Source organism: Talaromyces rugulosus, chromosome V (assembly GCF_013368755.1).
Source record: "Talaromyces rugulosus chromosome V, complete sequence".
NCBI classification, from domain to species: domain Eukaryota; kingdom Fungi; phylum Ascomycota; class Eurotiomycetes; order Eurotiales; family Trichocomaceae; genus Talaromyces; species Talaromyces rugulosus.
The window spans coordinates 3,590,208-3,611,739 of NC_049565.1; the positions used below are offsets into that span (position 1 = coordinate 3,590,208).

The 21,532-nt window shown below is 30.6% G+C and overlaps 2 protein-coding genes across 2 annotated transcripts; both read right to left on the minus strand.

The window, feature by feature from the left end:
* Nucleotides 1–1,262: 1,262 nt before the first annotated feature.
* Nucleotides 1,263–2,234, minus strand: TRUGW13939_09761 (uncharacterized protein; the record flags this gene model as incomplete). Its single annotated transcript, XM_035492881.1, has 1 exon — nt 1,263–2,234. One exon carries the CDS (start codon nt 2,232–2,234, stop codon nt 1,263–1,265), a length of 972 nt encoding a protein of 323 aa, XP_035348774.1.
* Nucleotides 2,235–11,247: 9,013 nt separating this feature from the next.
* Nucleotides 11,248–11,404, minus strand: TRUGW13939_09762 (uncharacterized protein; the record flags this gene model as incomplete). The annotated part of the gene is made up of 2 exons (XM_035492882.1): nt 11,248–11,255; nt 11,311–11,404. The coding sequence occupies 2 exons, from the start codon at nt 11,402–11,404 to the stop codon at nt 11,248–11,250; spliced, it is 102 nt and encodes a 33-aa protein (XP_035348775.1).
* Between the last annotated feature and the right edge of the window lie 10,128 nt (nt 11,405–21,532).

Here is a 21,532-nt window from a genome sequence, read left to right on the forward strand (position 1 = left end):
GGGTGGTCTACTAAAATCAGTGCGGTTCTCGACCCTAAACCCGCCCCTATAAGGTCTTTACGTCGGATGGCCACGCATAAGCACCCGTTGATCCCGCTTCTCTCCCCGCCTGGCCAGTACAGCAGATAGCCTGGGTGGGAGAATGTCATAGGCAATATATAGGCTCTTGCAGCATATAATGCCTATTTGCCGCTCTATCCGCCGCTTCTAGAGCCCCTTAAGGTTGCGGGTAGGTACGGCCGCAATTATGTTGAATAATCAACATTAATAGGGGCTGCAGGCTTCCAGGCGTTGGTGTTGGACACGGGGATGAGTACGGTAGGGGTGATGTCCCTGGGGCATCTTCCATAGCGTCATCGTACCCTCCCTAAGCTTTGGGGCTTGGGGGGCGTCCTGGGTAGTGGTTGGGGGAGAAGCCTCCTCAGCAACGCCTTCCCATTCGGGTCCATTCAGGGGGGGGGGGAGGGGGCATAACGACCTCTACGCCAGGAAGCGCTTATGGAGTCGCCGGCGGGCCTCCGAAGCTTGGGGCAGGTCCGCCGGGGAATCAGCCTGGTGCTTCCCCGCCACAGTTGCCGCATTTTAGTGGGTTGCATGCAGGCATATGGGTGCCTGTTTGCTTGGCCCTGCAGTCTAGCACGTTGCAGGTGTGCTTCTTGGGCTTCATAGGGCTGCCAGCACACAGCGGTGCAGAGTGGTGGTCGGGTGCCGCAGCCCTTATAAGCCGTCTTGCTATAAATTTCGGTGGCCAATGCCGCAGCATTCGGGTGCAAACGGTGTCTTTACCCACTTCGTGATAGGGGCTGGTAAGGGGGTGCCTGTTGCCCCCGAAGCGTACGCCCGGGCGAGTAGCCTGCGGGCGTCATCTAGGCCTCCTACTGTTATAACGATAGTAGAGAAACGCTGCTTATGTTAGTCTGGATAGCCGCTATCGGCTTGATCCTGGATGGTAGGTAGGGTTTCTCATTAGGGGTGGCATGTGGCCATTCCCCTAATTCAATTTCTTCCCTGGCTAGGCCTAGCCCTGGAGGCGCTATAGCGGGCTACCGGCACCGCATGCACCTTAATCTTGTGCCACTGTTGGTCTGCTTCCACTGAGATGACTGCGGGGTCGACCCGGTGGCAGGCAGCCACCAATAGGTCCTTATAGGCTGGTAATAGCGAGCCTTACGGTGCTTCTTGGTCCAATAGGGCTGAGATAGCCCTGATTCGGTAGTAATTGGCGTCTATTACCCTGGCGAAGTTCGGGAAGCCTGCCTGGGCTAGGCAGGGTTAAGCTGCAAGATGACATCGGCTTTAGACTTTCTAGGGGCGGTGCGGCCATTTTCACGCCTAAATATAAGCCTGCGGTCTCCCTTGTTGCTTCCGCGAATAGGCTTCAGGCTCCCTGGGTCTATTTGGACTTTTGGGGGCTGGTTCGGGGAGTAAGCCCGTTTTTTTGTAACGATTTGCCACTCCTGGGCATTGCTGGCCGCTATATCGGCCCACTGGGGGCCTGCTGCGGGCTTCACCCCAGGGGGTGGTTTTGATATCGGGGGTGAGGCTCTGCGTGGCTCTATGGGCTTAGCGGCCCTATTCGGGTTAGCTTGGGGGCCATGGGCGACCTCTGCAAACGTCGTCCCCTGGGATGGCAGAGGCTGTCGTGGGCCCTGGCGGTCGCCCCCTGACGATAGGGGCTTTAGGGGGTGGTTTGGGGCGTTCGGGGAGGCCTGTTGAGCTTCTAGGGTTGAGAAACGGCGCTCCAGAGCGCCCAATTGGCCTGTGAGGCGCTGCTCCATAGCCTCTACCAGAGAGGTCATATAGGCCTTCATAGCGGCCATCTCCGCGTGCAGCGCGCTATTGCTGCTTGCAAAGTGGCCTAATAAGGCCTGTTCCATGTCCTTGTAGGCTGGGCCGATTAGGGCCTTCATGGGGGCTCTTTCTGCCCCGTCAGGGCTGTGTTCCTGTAGTCTCTTCCCTAGAGTTTTAGGTGCTTCCTGGGAGCCTGGCACGCTGCTTAGGGGGGGAAACAACTCCCTAGGGTTGATTTCCAGGCTAGGCAAGAAGCCCTCGCTCTGAGGGACTGTTGCACTTGCCTCGGGGGGCGCTGGTGGTGCTGTCCCCGCTGGGGTGCCTATATAGGCCCCTACGGGGTTCACCAGACCTAGCGCCTGCCCCCCTGGGTCTAGGGGGTGGTTGTCGATATTGGGGAGTCCAGGGGCCATAGCGAAGCCCTGGATGCCTTCCAGTAGCATTGAATTTCAAAAGGTTGATTTTTGATTTTCCCGGCGGGTATATTAATATCTATTAATAGTATTTAGTTTTACTATTATACTAGCTCACAAGATTTCTAGATTTCAAATAAAAATAAATAAAGATTTAAAGTTAAAATACTAATAAAATATTTATTATAGTTATATAGACTATACTAAATATAAAAAGATTAAGATAAAAAAAAAAAATCTATTCTTAATTAGAGCGCTGATTATAGCTAAATACTAACTATACTAGTTATAAGAAAGATAAAAATAAAATATAGTAATACTTATTATAATATAATATATTTTTTCTAAAAATTTTAATTTCTATCTAGAGATATAATTCTCTAAAATAATAAGCATAGAAAAGAAATCTAATTATTAAGATCTATAAGAAGATTTTATTTTATATATTTAAATAACCAGCTTAACCTCTTATAATTCTAGGATAAGACTATCCCCAGATTTAGTATTATAGGTTAGGGTTGATACCCTTCCTACCTGAGGCCTCCCATCCAGCCATGAGGCCGCTCCTACCCTTGGGGATAGCCTCAGGTTCAGCCGTCCCAAAAGGTATTAATTATTAATTTAATATTATTTTTACCAACCCTAAGGTCTTTATAAGCCTGAGAAGTAAATAAGAATAGACCTATAATATCTAATCATAAGCTTATCATCCTAGCCTAGGAAGCCCTAGAAGAACTTTTTCTAGAAGAAATCTCCAGGGAGATTACTAGATAGCAAATAAAAGCTCTATAGGTAAATAAGGAAGCTCTAAAACTAGTTACAGCAGGTTAAGCTTTAGAGACTGCAGGCTACTCTCTTTTTAGTGATTAATACACTAAGAAAAACCTTGCTAGAAAAGCTAATTAGATATAAGATACTCTAACCAATATACTTAATAGATATACTAAAACAATATAGCTTTATACACGCTCTAAACAGTGATAAAAGCTAGAGCTATAATAAACCTAGAGTTTATAGGCTATAGTCTGCAAGTGATAATAGACCTAGACCTATACTAATACTAAGTTTAAAGCTACAAGAACTATTTATTACTAAAAGATAAAGACTGTCAAAAGGGTCTATTGGGAGGCCTTTTTTACTGAGAGAAGTATCTAGAGGAAGAAGGAGTAAAAAAAGGGTTCTGATTCTACTAAGAATCCTTTTCTTAAAGATCTTAAGAAGGACTCTTCTCTAAAAAGGAATAATCTAGAAGATCTATTTAAAAAGTAAATAGCTTCTATAGATTTTCTCCTTAAAAAGGGCTTGGAAAAACCTTCTCTAGAAAATTTTAATAGATGTTAAATAGCTTTATAGTATACTAAACTACTAAGTAATTTTACTACCTTAATATTCTAAAGCTTAGAGTTAGAAATTTTTCTAGCTATTATTCTAGCTAATAAAGAAACTTTAATTAAGAAAATAATATTTTTTAATACTTTTTAAAGTTTTTTTCTTAAGAAGTTACTAGATATATATATCTATATATTTATAATACTAGAATAGGTATATTAGGCTCTATTTAGCTAAAATATTAAGAAAATCTTAGAAACTAATAGATTTAATTTTAAAGTATACTAGTTACTCTAGATATTAGACTTGCTTTAAATTATAAAGATGGCTAGACAGTACTTTTGATTTAAGATATATTTAAAAATCTAAAAAACTACTAAAGATATTCTACTTTAGAAATTAAGAAAGCTTAATTATATCTAGATGAAGGCCTGAAGAATAATAAATCTATTTAGCTACCTAAATAAAGTTATTAAGAAGCTAGCTATAGATTTTATAATAGATTAATATAAGGTCTAGGGGGTTTTATATTCTAGATAAATAGAATACAGATAGAGCTATAGAGCTATTAATATAATAGTCTATCTTATATAAATAGTGTATAAGAGATAGGCTTAGAAACTTTTTATAGATATTATCTTTATAGATATTATAGAGATCTTTAACTATATTGACTTTTATAAGCTTAGTAAGGCTATAGAAGCTATAGATCTGGATAATAATCTTATAAAATAAAATTATTTTTTTTTATAGATAAGAAGATTAGCTTAGTAATTAATAATTATAAAATCTTTAGATAGTTTATTAACTTAGGCTTATCTTAAGGCTTACTAGCCTCTTTAATTTTATTTTTTATCTATATTTAAGGTATATTCTAAGCTATAGAATAGTAAGTTCTAGAGATTAAAGCTTTATTATATACTAATAATATAGGCTTTATAGCCTAGGGAAATTTAGTCTTAGAAATTTATATATAGTTAAAAACAGTAGCTAGAGCTATTATTAAATAAAGATATACTAATAGTATTTAATTTAATTTTAAAAAAACTAAAGCTATTTTATTCTTTAAGACTATTGGTAAAGAATTTAAAGATTAAATCTAGTAAGCTAGAGTATAGATTAGGAATATCTTAATAATATTCTTTCTAATAGCTATTTAATAGTTAGAGGTCTTATTAGACCTAAAACTTATTTTAAAAGTTTACTATAGGTACTATCTATAGAAAGACTAAAATACTAAAAAACAGATAGTAGTAGTAGTAGTAGATTTCATTAACCTGATGTAGCTAGCTTCTGTACTATCGCCGCTATGCAGGGTTGAGGCCCTAATCCGGTAGGGCATAGGTAAGAATAAGGGTGGCACAGCCACTCATGGCGCAGCCTAGGGTGCGTCACTGGAACAGAATATAATGCTAAGCCGGTATGTGCGGTAAACAGTGCAAATAACACAAATAATACAAACAAACAAATAAAATCTCGCGCTTCGCGATCTCGCTGGCTCTTTACAGTTCCCTCTTCTACTTCTTTCTCCCACTGCAGCCTGCACCAGGGCCTGCTTTGCCGCGCATCTGTGGCTACCCTTAGTGATAAGCTCAATCTTAATCACATCCTTATGGCTGTTGTTTCTCTCCCCAATCTTGTTTCCTGGCGTGCTGCCCGCTGCAACAGCTGCGAGGCGCTTTAATAGCGCTGACGTGCCCCGGCCGTTCTCCCACTCTCCTGGACCACTAGACCTTGTTTGTTTCCTCGCTCCCTATTCCTAATTAGGTTAGAATGATATGCTGGTCTTTACTGGCCCTGGCGCCTATCTGGCGCGCTAGTGCTTGCGTGTTCGTCCTACGTGTTAGACCACGCTCAGTATTCTGATTAGTTGGCTTCAGTCTTAGCGTCGGCCTTCTCTTAATCTGCGTTATCTGTTGCTTGTAGATTGACAGCCCGGAACTGGTCTAGGATACTGATATTGAGTATAAACTGTGCAACAGCAACTGCCGCGCCTTTCTTAGTCATGATTTTGTCGAATCCAGCAGCGCGTTTGACGCCCTGAATCTTCTTGAACATGTGGTCTCTATCGTCAATAAACTACAGGTAGTCTATGATGATATAGCGCACGGTCTGTTCCCTGAGATTATATGGACATAACGGTAAGTCCTGGCGGTTGATTCGCTAGAGGTAGTAATTCAAAGCTATTTTTTGGGTGCGTAATTGTATTAGAATTGATGCTGTGGCCTTACAGAGACCTCTCTAATAGCGCAGGGCTTTCTTGGTAAGTGTGTTGATTAGGTGCCTTATAGGTGCCGTGATCGTACCCTTCTCCCAGTCCTTCTTCCAGGTGTCTTTGGTGGACTAGTAAATTTAGTACTTACCTGCTGCGGCAAGCCAATATTGTCGATTAGTGTTGACTCTTATGCCTTTTCTAGGCCAGTTGATAATTGTTTCAGGCTGCCTTGCAGCTGTCTGAGCTGCTTGTTTGATGGCTCTGTCAACAGCTTTGTTCCCTAGAATGTCTATATAGGCTAGAATCCACTGTAAGGTAACAGGGATTCCTTCTTTAGTGTATTTGTTCAGCAGGCTCTAGCAGGATCTTATAAAGATCTGCCCAGAGACCATGCGGGGGTTAAGAAGCGTCTTAAGAGCGGCCTGGCTATTGGATAGTATGACTATCTCTGCTTGCTTGACTTGGTCTTCCTAATCTGATAAGTCCCTATATTACAGCGCTGCCTGCAGTATGAATTCGAGGCTACAGACTTCTTCGATATACACTGTAGAAGTGCCTTCAATATCTAGGTATTCGGTTCTTTACTTTTTTGCTTATAAGCTCACCATAGAAGTAGCAATCTAGCCTTAAAAGCTATTGCCATCCATATAGAGTATAAGTAGTTTATTAGTAAGTTTATATAGCATAACATTGTACAGACAAATCGCCTCCTCTTTCTCTTCAATAATAACATTAAAAAGTGCATGTCAGGATGTCTAGATAAATACTTCTTAGCTCTCCTATTAACTTTAGGAAGTTACCAGAGGAGCCTCAAGGCATCTGCCTTTCTTCTAGGCATACACTTCCATAAGAGTAAAGCCCCTAAGTTGAATTTCCACCTCTAGACACTATACCCAAAGGTAGGTCAGCATAGTGTGAATGGGCCCCATATAAATTCTTAAAGCGGTTTCCTTAGCCAGCTGTTCTATCTAAAGCCTTATAGAAAGTAGATGCAGTTCTATATTAAGTGTTTCAATAGCTGTAATACTAAAAGTACCATTAATCAGAACTGCTGCCCGCTTCTAGATTACCGCGAATTCTCATACAGTCTTATTAACTTCTTTCTTTGTAAATACGCCTGGTTGAAACCATACCACCACTCTATAAAGCATCTATAGAATCATAATTGCTTAGTAGATTCATTATATATAGCTTAGTACCACTCCCTATATAAAGTCTAAAAGGCCTTATAGTGTATACAGACTAATACTAGCTTTGGCAAGCGCTTTAGCGCGGTGGGCTTCAAACATTAGGCTCAGGTCTAATCAAAAACCGAGATATCACTCTATTTCGCGGGAGGCATTAATAACCATGCTGTTAGGCAGGATAATCGGCGTGTAATAAAGCTCTATAGAGCTGTGGGGATTAATAAAGTATACTAATTTATATTTCTTAGTGTTGAAAATAGAAGCATGCTTTTTAGCCTACTTATTGGCTTTGTTGCAGGCCCAATTAAGTCTCTGAACATTGGCCTATTCTAAGGCCCCTGTGGTTATAAAGCTGACATTGTCAACCCAGCCACTGGTGGTAATTCCTTCAGTGGGTTTGGTATAGTTACTAAGTAAATCAGCGTTATAGATAAAATATAGAATTGGTGAGATTAGGCTTTTTTATAGAATGTTAGTAGCTATTGAGATACGCTCTGACATGTCCTTAGACATATAGATTTATATAGTGTATCTGCTAAAGAAGGCCTAGATCTATAGAATATAATACCCCAGTTACTTCCTGCATAGATTATATAGTAATCAATTATAGTGTATATTATTGTATACGCCTACCACATCTAAAAGAAGCATAGACACTATCAACAGTCTTTATCCCTAGGCTTTCTGAATCCGTTTAATCACCAATTAAATCATATAGTCAGTAGAAACACCTTTACAGCCGCCTAGATACGTAGAGAAGAGTAGACTATAGGTCTTAATTACATAGCTAAGACACTTTGCAATAATTGACTCCAGGATCTTTCTAAGTGTGTTGAGTAGTGTCATTAGTCTATATATCTTAAATATATAGTAGTCTCAGTCTTCCCTAGATTTATGGAGAATAATAATTATTAAATATTAAAAGTGTGCTAGATTATGGCCTGCTTCTATGTAGGTGTTAAAGATTTTATCTATAGTCTCTAGGGCCTTTAGTATGCTAATTATCTTATATCATATGCTATTTAGAATATTATTCTTTCTAGGAGCCTTGTCTGGTGATACTGCTTAGGCCGCCGCTATAATCTTATAAGACTGAATCTGGGGGAAGCTAAGCTGGTTTAGGTAAATAGTATTTAAGATATTAGATAAGTTAGTTTCTAATATTATCAGGAAAAATACTTTCTAGAATAGCTCTACCTTGGCCTTCACCATCTCAGCCACTTGGCCACTTAGATTTTGCAGTATTAAGGTGATGCCTGATTTGTATAAGCCTATCTATGTTTATACCCACTTTTCCAACTGTCATAGGCCCTAGAGGCTTTTCTCAGTAGTTTACTAGACACGACGCTAGTGGTCTTGGTATAGGGCTTTGCTGACTATATGTTTCTTCTTGTTCCGGGCAGTTTTATATAGCTGCTAGCTTAAAAGGCTTCGGGTGCGTGTGAACTGGCACCATAGATAGTGGTAGGTCTTAATAGCTTCCTTGTGACGGCTGAGCCTGAGGCTATCCCCAAGGGTAGGAGCGGCCTCGTGGCCGGATGGGAGGCCTCAGGCAGGAAGGGCATCAACCCTAACCCGCGGTGCCAGATCTGGGGATAGCCTCACCCCGGGGCCATAAGGGGTCAAGCTGGTTACCTAAGCACACAAGATAAAACCTTCCCGCAGGTCCTGGTAGTTAGATTCCTTTCCCATGCTTGTTGTTTTAGAGAATCGCACCCCTAGATAGGAATCGAATATCTTTGGAAAAGGCACGTCACATTCCTTATATTCATTAATAAGATCAGGGTTGGACCATTAAGTAGGCCTTGTCTATAAGGTTGATTTCTTAATAATATATTGAATTATTGATAGAAATAGGGTAATAATTAGCTTAATTTATTACTTCAAAGCTTCTGTTAACAGGGGTAGGCATATCTTGTCTAGTTTGTTAAGAAAGACCTTGTTGTCTATAATCTTCCAGTTCCAGCGTTTTGGCGTCTTATTTAGTAGTATTTCTATGTTAATAAATATTCTAATAGAGTAATAGTCTAAGTTATATCTAAGATTATCAGTACATTTATAGCTTATTAGCTAGTTAACTAGATTAGTGAAAATTAGAATTAAGTTAATAGTAATTTTAAAATTGCTTTGTTCCTATGTAGATACATCTTCTTTAGTGGTAAGTTCAATGTAGTAGCAGTCTATAATTTTAAGGATTTACTCTCCCTCAGGATCAATCTTTATGCCTAGGCCATCCTAAGTAGGGTAGTAAGTATTGAAGTCGCCTATAAGAAGGTACTTAGCCTTAGGCATAGATTCACTAAGTCAGTATAGCTCAGTTTCTATCTAGTTAACTATACCACTGTTTGGTTTATTATATATATTATGAATAAATAGGTTATTACCAGATTCTTGGCGAATATAGAGAATCTAATAATCTTTTAATATGATAGAGTGGATCTACTTCTTTAGATCTATTTGTTTAAAGATATATAAAGCCACATAGGCTAGGCCACTACCTCTGTGTTCCCGAGCTTTGGGGTAAAGTAATTAATGGATAGCTGCTGCCAGCTAATATATAGTTTCACTAAATTCATTCTTCCAGGGCTCTTGTAGCGCTATAATGTTGGCTTGGAGCACATAGAGGTCTCTAAAGAACATAGCTATAACTTTATCCCTTAATTTATGCATGTTGTATTAGATAATCTAGAAGCCTTCTATTAAAAAAAGATTCTTATATAACAGCTTATTTACTTAGATCTAGAAGTAGATTCCTCAGACTCTATAAATTTAGATCTAGATTTAGATTCCAACATAGTATCAAAGCCCTATTCTGATTCTAATATACTTAACTTTCAGTTTCAGACTCTGGCTGCTTTTTCTGTCTATTTAACCTCAACAAAGACCATCTTATCTAGTCCAGCTTCAGCTTTAGCCAGAGCGTCTACTTGTAGGGACTAGTCTTCCTAAATAAAGACTATATAGTTCTGTAAAGAGTGATAATTTATAAATCTGTTTAAAAGCTGTTAATAGTCTTTTTCTAAAAGTCTCTTAGAATCAAGCTTCTAGAAGCTTGCTTCACTATTTAGTACTAGAAAGTTATTAATATCGATTATCATAGTAATTAGCAGTATTAAAGAAAGCTCTAACTCTAGCCTTAGCTTAGAAACTACTAGTTGTTATAATTTTTTACTGACTAATAAACGTACACGCTTTATAGATTTAGTAGTCCTAAAAATATGCTTAGGATTGCTTATTATGGTGGCTATAATAGCTTCTTTTCAAGCTAAGCACTACTATGGTTAGCTTAGTTCTTTTGGTGCTAACTAGCTTCTAAATTAGGTAGTTAAGAGTATTAATTCAATCTATTTATCTATATTAGGCAGGGGTTCCTCTCCCAAAGATTTTAACTTTGTAGAGGGTCGTTCATGCCTTTAGATAGCCTTGTAGATTACCAGGGGTGGCTAGTTCTATAGCTGAATTGGGACTGGTCAGACTTCTATTAAGACTGATCTTCTAGTTGTTAGCGCGTTTAATGCCACCAGTGTAGCATTATTAATAGAGATTAGCGCTGGTATCTGTTTTGGCTTAAGATACTCAAACACACAGTAGAAAGCCTTGCAGCTTTAGATAGCTACTTTAGCGTAGGCTATAGCTTTCTATCTTACCTTACAAAGGCTATTTATAGCGTAATGTTTCTTATTATAATTAGCGCACTTTAGAACGACTTCCTAGCCCTACTTAGCAGGGCATTTTTAGATTAGATGCCCTGCCGTGTAGATCCTGTAGATAAACTTCTCATATAGATACTGAGTGTAGGAATACCCATATTTTTAACACTTTATATATATTCTATACCGTCCCTCTTAACAGTAAGACCTATTGGTGTGAATCTTAAACTGCCAAATTGTTCCTTTAGAGATGGCCGCGTTGGCTATTAATAGACTGGTGAATTCTACTACCAATAAACCCTCCCTGCGGCGAGGCTTAACAAACCAGCTAAGATAGGTAATCTATACACTATCCCTCTATACATATTGATTCTAAGCCAGTAGTTCCATTTTTCTTACTATAGCTTGCTCTGAGGTGTTAAGATTCATAGAATATACTTTTATCCCATTAACAACCACTTCCTATATAGGTATCTAAACCCACACTTCTATACTAAAGGCCTGAACCCAATATACAGCATATATTCTCAAAACCTCAGCTGCAGCGACATTAGAAGCCTAAAAGCTTATATCCTTTAATAAAAGCTATCATGCGACTACTACTGTATAGCTAGTAAATACAAGGCTTAGAATCTTTCTAGCCGCTTCTCCCTATGTATATTCTATCTATCTAATAATGTTAACTGGCTTAGCCTGACAGAACTCTTTGCGGATAATAATATTACGAATCTTAACCACAATCTTATTATCAATTCCTAATTCCACAGGACTAATCCCTAGCATCAACATTCCAATGTTATAAGCCTGGGGGGCAGACATTGTTCTTAGCCCAGCTTGCTATTCCTAGGCCTAGAAGCTTTTCTAGAAGGTTAAAGCTAATTAAGAGGCATTCCAAAAGATAGTTGTTGCTTACTTAGTAATGATTTCCTTGCAGATTAGCATGGTATCTTGTTGAATTTACTCCAGGATCTTTTTAAAGCTTGCCAGCGCGTCCAAGATATTACTATTAGCTATTTATATGAATTCACGCATCTAATTAATAAATCTAATGATAAATTTATCCCCAAGGCGCTCCTTGTTGTTGTTGATATAATAGAGGGTCTTCTAGGCTGCTTTGTCCAGTTCCTCCATGCTTGCTAGGTACTTTGGTTGACGTGTTTTTCCTAATATATTATATAATAGGAGCGACTTTTCTATCGTGAATAGAGTTAATTAATCTCTCTGCGCCATATTACTAGTCAATCTCGACAACATCGGGACCAATCGATAGCGCGGAGAGTTAATTATAATTAATCAGATTCTGGGCCAAATCCGGCCTGATTTGGGCGAGTAATTTCAAAAATTGAAACTTCTTAAACGCTTATATGGCTGTGTTTTCACCACTAAGCATATCATGCCTTAGTTCTTCCAAACCTAGAATGCACAGTATCTACTTACTATCAAGTCTCACTTACATTAATTGAAGTGTTACTAAAAAACAGATATAGATACTATATAGAGCCTAGAGACTTTCTTTAGATCTAATATAGCAAATCTAAAAGATTATTACGCAGTTAATGGTGCTCTATAGAGCTAAGTTTTGATAGTAAAGATAAAAGGACTGCTTAAAGGGGCTATAGAGATTAATTAATAACTAAATCTAGATAGTTATAGATATACTTAAGTCTATTTTAATAGAATTACTTATAAAAAAAGCAGTATTAGAACTAATAGAGGCTTTATTAGATAATAAATAATAGTAGTACGCTCTAAGGCTTTTAGGTTTTTTCTAAAGATATCCAGCAGCAAAATTATTTTCTATAATACTTAGAGAGGGAGATACTTATATACAGCCTAGAGAATAGCTACTAAAGGACTAAGCTTAGATAATATTAATCTACTAAGGCCTCTAGAAGCTAGATATAGACTTAGTCTATAAACTATATAAAGTCTTAGTAATTAATTCTTTTTAAAGTTTTAAATATATTATAGAGTCTAATAATAGACTTATATTATTAGATTTTAAGATAGATATTTTTAAAATTACTATATAGTTAGCCTTAGACTTCTTAAATAGGATAAAGAATACTAATCTTTACTTAGATAATTTTAAGCTTAATAATTAGCAAATAAATACTATAATAGCTTATAAGTTAAGTTATTTATTAGTTTTTAGAAGTCATACTTAGTCTTTTTAGATACAGGCTTTAAAGTATTTAATATAGAACTAATAAAAATAATTAAAGTCTTAGAGTAGGTACTAGCAGAAGACTTTATAAAGCTAATTAAAATATTTCTAAATACTTAGATTGCTATAAATAGACTCTAGTATACTTAGCTAGATCTAGGGTAAGTCCTAGTATTATAGGTATATAATCTGGCTAAGAAACTATAGACTACTGATTACAAGGTTATTATATACTAGATATCAGACTATAAAGAGATTCTAGACAATAAGAAAGCTAATAAAACTGCTAAGAAAGCTATAAAGAGGCTTTATATAGATAAATATTTAGACATCTTATTAGTATATGCTAAATAGGCCTGTATTAAAGCTTATAGGGCTATTAAGATTAATTAGCTTACTATAAAGTTTATAAATTATATTTAGTGAGTAGATTAGGCCTACTACTCCTTCTAAGGATGGAAGCTGGATTTAGTAGTAGTAAGTATTTTTAAGTGTTTAGTATAGTGGTATTACTAATTTAAGACTGGCTATATCCTAATTAGGACCTATCTATACTAAATTAAGATCTAAGACTTTCTTAATTGTTTAGGATATTTTAAAGGGACTAAGATAATAAAATTTTTTTTATAAGCTGCCGGCAGTAATACTATTAGCAGAAAAAACTATATACTAGCTTAGCTGAAGCGGGGATAGAGATCTTATAGAATAGAGAATAATACCCTGAAGTATATTTACTCTAGGATTCAAAAGCTATTATAGCGCTGTTAGTGTTTATAAAGACTATTAAAAAGTAAGAGAATAATCAATAAACCTAGAAGCAGGCTTATAAAACTGATAATTAAAGCATTAAGGCCTTAGATAAAAGAGAGTAAAAAGAGAAAGAATAACAGACATAGACAGCCTATTATTTTAGATAATATTTAAATGTTAATAGCTATAAAAAGAGAGTAATAGCTATTATCTACTATAAGCCCTTGAATTGTCCTGCGTATATAAGCAGCCTAGAACAAGGAAAGTGCTAGATACCTTGAAAGCCTAGATCCAATAAGGGGTAGAGACACCAATCTATAGAGGGCAACCCCTATATACAGGCCTAACCCACACGAATCACTGTCTGTCATAGCCTAGGGCTCGGTATAGACGTTAAATATGATTAAATAATAATAATAATAAGTTTTTTAAAAATTTCTTTTCTTTTTTTATTTTTAAACTAAAAAGAAGAAGTTAGATCTATAAATTCTAAATTTTTTATTTTTTTTATTTTCTTTTTTATTTTATTTTTTTTTTATAATTAATAAATGCTAATATATCTCATCGTTATTAAAAAATCTAGTTAATAGTAAAGAGATAATAAAATTAAAAATTTTTTATTATTATACTATTTAATAAGAATTTAAACTTTATACTAAGTAATATCTTATTTTAAAATTAAAAAGATTTTATAATAATTATTTATTATATCTAGTAGTTATTATAAAAAAATAAATATTACAAATAAATTATAGTATTAAAATAATTAATAATAATGAAAAAAATAGATAAAAGACTATATCTTTTTTTTAATAAAATATATTATAATAATAAAGAATTATAGAACTTTATAAGAAATTAAAAAAAAATTTTTATTCTTTATAAAAATAGCTTATTTAGATTATAAAAAAGATTAAAAATTATTACTATTATATAAAAAAAAATAAAAAGAATAGCTATAAATATTTAAAATATAGATAACACTAAGCTTATATTTAAGTATATAATATCTAAATAAATAGTCTAAAAATTTAAAAAGCTTTATAATCTATAAATACTATATAATATTTTTTAATATTATATTAATAGAGTTATTATATATAAGATTATATATTTTTTATAAAATATTATTAATATAGATTAAATAATAATAAAAAATATTAATATAATCTTTATTAATACTAGTATTAATTTAATAAAGCTTTTTTTATTTTATTAGGTCTATTTAATTATAAGTAATAATAGATTTATTTATTAATTAATAAAAAAAGAACTTTAAATTATTATAAATCTATTAATAGAAAGACTAACTACTATTATAACATTATTATTAATATAAAAAATAATTATTATATTTTCTAGAAAAAGTAAAGACTTAAGATATTTATAAAAATATATATTATTAAAAAAAATAAAATTAAATCTTTAATATATTTATAAACTTTATTAATAATATTAGATATTTAATTTATCTTAATAAATAAAATTTTATATAAAATAATTCTTTTTTTCTCTATTTATATAGATAATTATATATTATTAGAAAGAATATTTAATAATTAATTAAGTTTTAACTTTATATAAATAATAAAATTTTTAAACTAATTAAAATATTAGATAATTAAAACTTTATTTAATAGTCCTATTTTTAGCTTTTATTAAATATCTTTATTAATTTAAACTATATCTACTATCTTAAATATTAAAGTAAAATAAATAGCTATTATTACTACTAAAACAATATTTAAATTAGCCTAAAAATTAATTAAAAAAGATAATACTAATAAAACTAATAATAAAACTAATAATAAAATATATAATAAAAAATATACTATTTTCTTGTAATTTAATAAAATTTTTAACAATAAATTATTTTTTATAGCTATCTATAGTTATAAAAAAATAAATAAAAAGATTATTATAAAACTTTATTCTTATCTTTTTTTAATAAAAAAATAGATATTATAGCTTCTAAAAGATATATATATCTAAAATAAAAAAATAATTTAAAATTTAAAATAATTATTTTTTAATATAATAATAAGATTCTATTATTAATATTTAAAGATTATTAATTTCTATATTAGTTTATAAATTTTTTTTTTATCTTATTTTAGTAAAATAGTTTATATATATTCTAGAAAAATAATATAATTTAAATATTTTAACTATTAATAAAACTATATATCTATATAATCTAAAAATATTTTTAAAGTATATAAATTTATATTAATAAAAAGTTTTAATGTTCTATTATTATAAAAAAAGTATTAAGGCTAAAGTATATAAAATAAATTTTTTAATTAAATAGATTTATTCTATTTAATAAAAATATAAATAATAATTAAAAATTATAAATAAAGATAAAATTTACTATTTTTAACTAATATATATATTATAATAGAAAAAATATAGACTAATAAAGATTTTTAAAAAAAAAATTTTCTATATATAACTAATATTTATAGAAAATTAATAATTAAGATAACTATAATTAAATATTTTACTCTTTTATATATCGTAATCAGTAAGCAAGCCGCCACTGCAAGCGAGCCGCTACTTCCGCCTGAAAATGCAATCTATATAAATTTCAAATCTCAATTTTATATCTAAAATATTAATTATATATAAAAAATTAATTATCAGTACAACTAGAACATCCAGTTATTCTATATCTTATAATATCATAACTATTACAGTAAAATTAACATTGTATAGACGATTAAGAGACTAAAAGCTCTAGCTTAATCAAAATAGTAATAATAGTTTGAGATGTCTTAATCTGACTCTATATAAATGCTTAAACTTTTTTTTTAATAATTTCTTACTTATAGAATATCTGCTTTCTAAATTATCTATATTTTTATTTTTCTTTCTTATATATAGCTTATAAATTATAAACTTCTTTTTATATAATCTAAAATTTATTAATATTTATCTCATAAGCTTTTGACATATAATTAATTATTTTATTAATAACTTTAGAGAGATTTTTTATATGCTAGCTTATCTACTTTTTTATTATATTTAATTAGTGTTTAAATTAATATAGATTTTAAGATATTTATAAGTAGAATAATTATATATCATTTAATTAACTTAAAGAGGGTATAGAAGTCTTTAATTAGATAATAAACTATTAATAAACTTGATTTAGATTAAATAATATTAATCTAATTACTATAAAGCTATTCCAAATAGTTTTAACTTTATATACCACTATATAGGCTTCTAGAAATGTAATAAAAAAGTCAATTTTATTAATATAATTAAATCTAAGCCTTATCTACTGTTTAACAAGCTATCTATATTACTATTTTAAAATCATAAAACAGCTGACATTAAGAAGCTATAAAAGATGTAAAAAATTAAGGAGATATATATATAAACTGGAATAATACTATTCTTAATATAAATTTAGTTAAATTCTATAGTCAGATAACTTCTATAGCTATTAAAAATTAATATTCGATATCTTCCTATTATATGGTTATTAGTAAAAGGAATAAAATAATTAATAAACTAATTTATTCTAATCTTATCTATAGTCTATCTATTATTACTAATATTAATTCTTTAATCTTCTAAAAAAATCTTAAACTAGTTTTTTTAAGAGTATTTTATTACTTTAAAAATTATATATAAAAATAAAGTCTACTTAATAAAATTAACTGCCTTAATTAAAGTTACTTATTCTTAATTACTAGGTTATAATAGCTTTAGATAAGTATATTAATTGTTTCTAGTAATAACCTTTATAGTTATATAAAGTCTTATTAAAGTTATAAATATCTTTTAGTAAGATACTATATTATAATATAGCCTTTTATACAGATCTAAAATATTTTTAAATTATCTTTAAATCTTTATATTTAGCGCGCTCATAGTTATATTTTTATAAAAATCTTAATTTAAGCTTTTAGTAATATTAAACTAGATTATATATCTATTTCTTTTTAATCTATTAATTTCTATGTTATATAAGTAAAATATTAGCTATATCTTATACTATAGATAATTAGAGAGATAATCTTTACTTATCTAAGTCTAATATCTATTAAATAAGCAATTCCTCTTCAAATTTATTCAATTTATAATTATTAACGTGTATCTAAGATCTTTATTAAATGCTATTTAGTTAATCTCATAGAGTTATTTAAAGAATATTATAAATCTTTACCATTTATTCAATAGTCAAGATTTTTTTATTTTATAAATCAGAAATAGTTAATAAGAATTTTTCCTCTTATTCCTAAGAATTTAACTAATTTTCATTACGAATTAATAACATATTGGCGTGTTGAACAAATTGGAATTGTTATGCGACATGTTTTTAAGCGGAAGTGGCGGCTCGCTTACCGATTACGTTAGTAGACTATAAAATAAAATTCTATATATTAATCTATATATATAATATTAAGATTTAATAATAAATAAAAAATAATCTCTTATCTTTACTATATTAAATATATTAAATCTAGATATAAAATATTTTTTAAATATATTAATATTAACATTCTATTATATATTAAAAATAAATAAAATATAAATATTATTTAAAGCTTTTTATTTTTAAATATTAAAATAAATAATAACTATACTAAGATATTATTTATAATATATTATAAGCTTAGACTTTAATAAAAAAAACATTAAAAAGTATAGGCTTTAAACTAATAATTTTATATATTATATTAAAGATACTATATAGACTAAAAAAAATAAGAAATAGTTCTAGATTAAATAGATAAAGATTAAGTACTAAATATATACTATTTAAATAACTAATATTTATTTATTTTATAGATTAACTAGATCTATTAATAGTATTTATTAAATAATATTTCTATAGTTTATTAGAATTTATAATAATTACTTAGATTTAAATATAATTAGGGCTAATACTTAAAAAGATTTTATTATTATTTATTATAACTTTATTTTTAGATCTATCTTTTTTTTTAGTTTAAATAATTATTATAATACTATCTTATATATTTTCTTTATAATAATTTTTTTTATAAATTTAGCTTAATAAGTGATACTTTAATAAAATAAAAAAAATAAATAAAATCTATAATTATTTAAAAAGTAAATATATATTAAAAAAATAAAAATATTATATTTTAAAAATAATATTTTTAATAATAATTCAGCTATATAAAAATAGTAAAGAAATACTAAAAGATAATAAAATTAATAAAATAAACTATCTATAAAGAAAATTTATACTTTTTAAATAAGAAAAGAGATATTAAAATCTTTTTTTCTAGTAAATTAGAATTAGAGTAGAAAATAGAACTAAAAAAAACTTTTAAAAACTCTTTTAATAAAAAAATTATTATTATTAAAATAGAATTAATAAAAAGTTTTTTAGTTTATTTATTTCTATATTCTATTTTAGTTTTTTTTTATTATTATATTTTTTATATTTTATAAATAGATTTTTTTAATTCTTGTATTTGCTTTATAAAGAGTGCTAAGACTATATTTTAAAAAAAAAAAATATATATATATATAGTAAAAAAAGCCTATTATATTAATATTTTTAGAAAAGTAGTTTTTTTAATAGTTAAAAAGGATATATTTATATATAAGTATTAAATAGATAAATAATAAATATCTAATATAGCTAATATAAAAAAAAATTGATTTAGTTATTATTTAGAAATATTTTATTAGTCTATTTATATATATCCTACCTACACATAGAGAACGATAGTTCGACATATACCCTGCTATATCTCATGCCAGTCCTTTTACCAGGACGCTCACATCTTCCACCACATTATAAAACTATAAATATAGTCATTTATTTTATATAAATAATATAAAAAAAATAGATTAAAAATTTTTTTATAGATATTTATATTTATTAATATTATAAAAGCTTTTAATTATATTAATTTTTATAAGTTTAGTAAAGTTATAAAAAATATAGATTTTAATAATAATTTTATAAAATAGATTTTATCCTTTTTTACAGATAAAAGAATTAATTTAATAATTAATAATTATAAATTTAATAAATAATCTATTAATTTAGATCTTTTCTAAAGTTTATTAATCTTTTTAATTCTATTTTTAATCTATATCTAAAGTATATTCTAGATTATAAAATAATAAGTATTAAGCATTAAAGCCTTATTTTATATTAATAATATAGGTTTTATAGCCTAGAAAAGTTTGGTTTTAGAGATTAGTAAATAGTTGGAGATAATAATAAAGACTATTATATTATTAAATAAAGATTAATAAATAATATTAAGTTTAATTTTAAAAAAACTAAAATTATTTTATTTTCTAGACTATTAGTAAAGAGTATAAAGATTAAATCTAAAAAGCTAGAATATAGATAGAGAATATTTTAATAATATTTTTTATAATAGCAAAATAATATAGATATTATATAAAGTTTAAAGCCTTTTTCTAGATCTAATATAATAAATCTAGAAAGCTTATATAGTTAATAATATTTTATAAAACTAAGTTATAATAATAAAAATAAAAAAATTATTTAGAAAAACTATAACGTATTTTATAACCCCCGTCGGCCACATAAGCCATCTCGGCCACCCCCTCAATTTTCTCCCACTTTCCACCCTACACATATTTGAAAATCGCACCAACACAGTAATATGCCTTGGAACGCTGTAAAAAATCTTTTAAATAATGAGGGTAGACTTCAGCTTGCTGTAAATGTGTTAAAAAAAGGCTAAATCACTAGTGTGCATGAAGTGGCGCGCTTTTTCAATATTTTAAGATCGATGTTTTAAGATAGATATAGCGGTCGCTTTTAATACTTATATAAGCGCGCCTACAATACTAAATTGTTAGAAACTGAGGAAATATTGCTTCGCGAGTGGATTATTTCTATGGATAAACGTGGCTGCCCTGTTAGACCTTTGATGGTAGAGCTTATGGCTAATTGCTTGCTTGCTAAATGTGATTCTATTGACTTACCACCTACTGTTGGTAAATGCTGGGTGAGTAATTATTTAAGACGCCAGTAAGATCTTAAGACTTGTTATATTCGCAAATATAACTATAAGCGTGTTTTATGTGAGGATCTAATAATTATAAGTGGCTTTTTTGATGATTTTACACGCGTTTTTACTGAGTATGGGATTGTTGAAGATGATATTTAGAATTTTGATGAGACTGGGTTTGCTATGGGGATTATTTCTACTATAAAAGTTGTATGCAGCTCTGATTGTAAAGGAAAATCTTGTCTGGTGCAGCCTGGGAATTAGGAATAGGTCACAGCTGTAGAATGTGTAAGTGTGTGTGGAATCGCGTTATCTTTACTTATTATATTGAAGTTAGTTAATAAGCTGCTTGACTGGTATAATTTACTTTGCTTATTTCTTGATTGGTTAATCACTGAGTCGCTAAATGGTTGGATGTCTGATGAATTTGGGATCGAATGGCTTCAAAAGATTTTTGATTTTTGTATAAGATTGATTATAACTGGAAGGTACTGTATGCTGGTTCTTGATGGCTATAGTAGTTATTTTATATCTTTATTCAACCAGTACTGCACCTAGAATGATATTATTCTTATATATATGCTACCACACTCGTCTTATCTGTTTTAGCTGCTTGATGTGGGTGTTTTTGCAGTTCTTAAGCGATTATATGGATGTGTGGTCGAAAATTGGATATGTTGTGGTGTCAATTATATTGATAAAGATGATTTTTTGACGATGTATTCGGAAATTTGAGATAAAGCCTATTTTATATAAAATATTAAGAGCAGCTTTATAGCAACTGGTATTTCTCTATTTAACCTAGAACATGTATTATTGAAGCTTGATATTCAATTGCGAATATCTACCCCCTTTAGTATGGCCTATTCTAGTGTAAATTGGTCTCTAAAAACACTAAAAAATATTAAAAATTTGGCCTGCCAGGTGAGGATGATAGATTGATTTATAAGACAATGTTTTACTGATTCAAATTTACTTACCAGGCGCGCGTTAGACTAGTTAATAAAAGAATGCTCTTTAGTAATGAATTCTGCTACTATT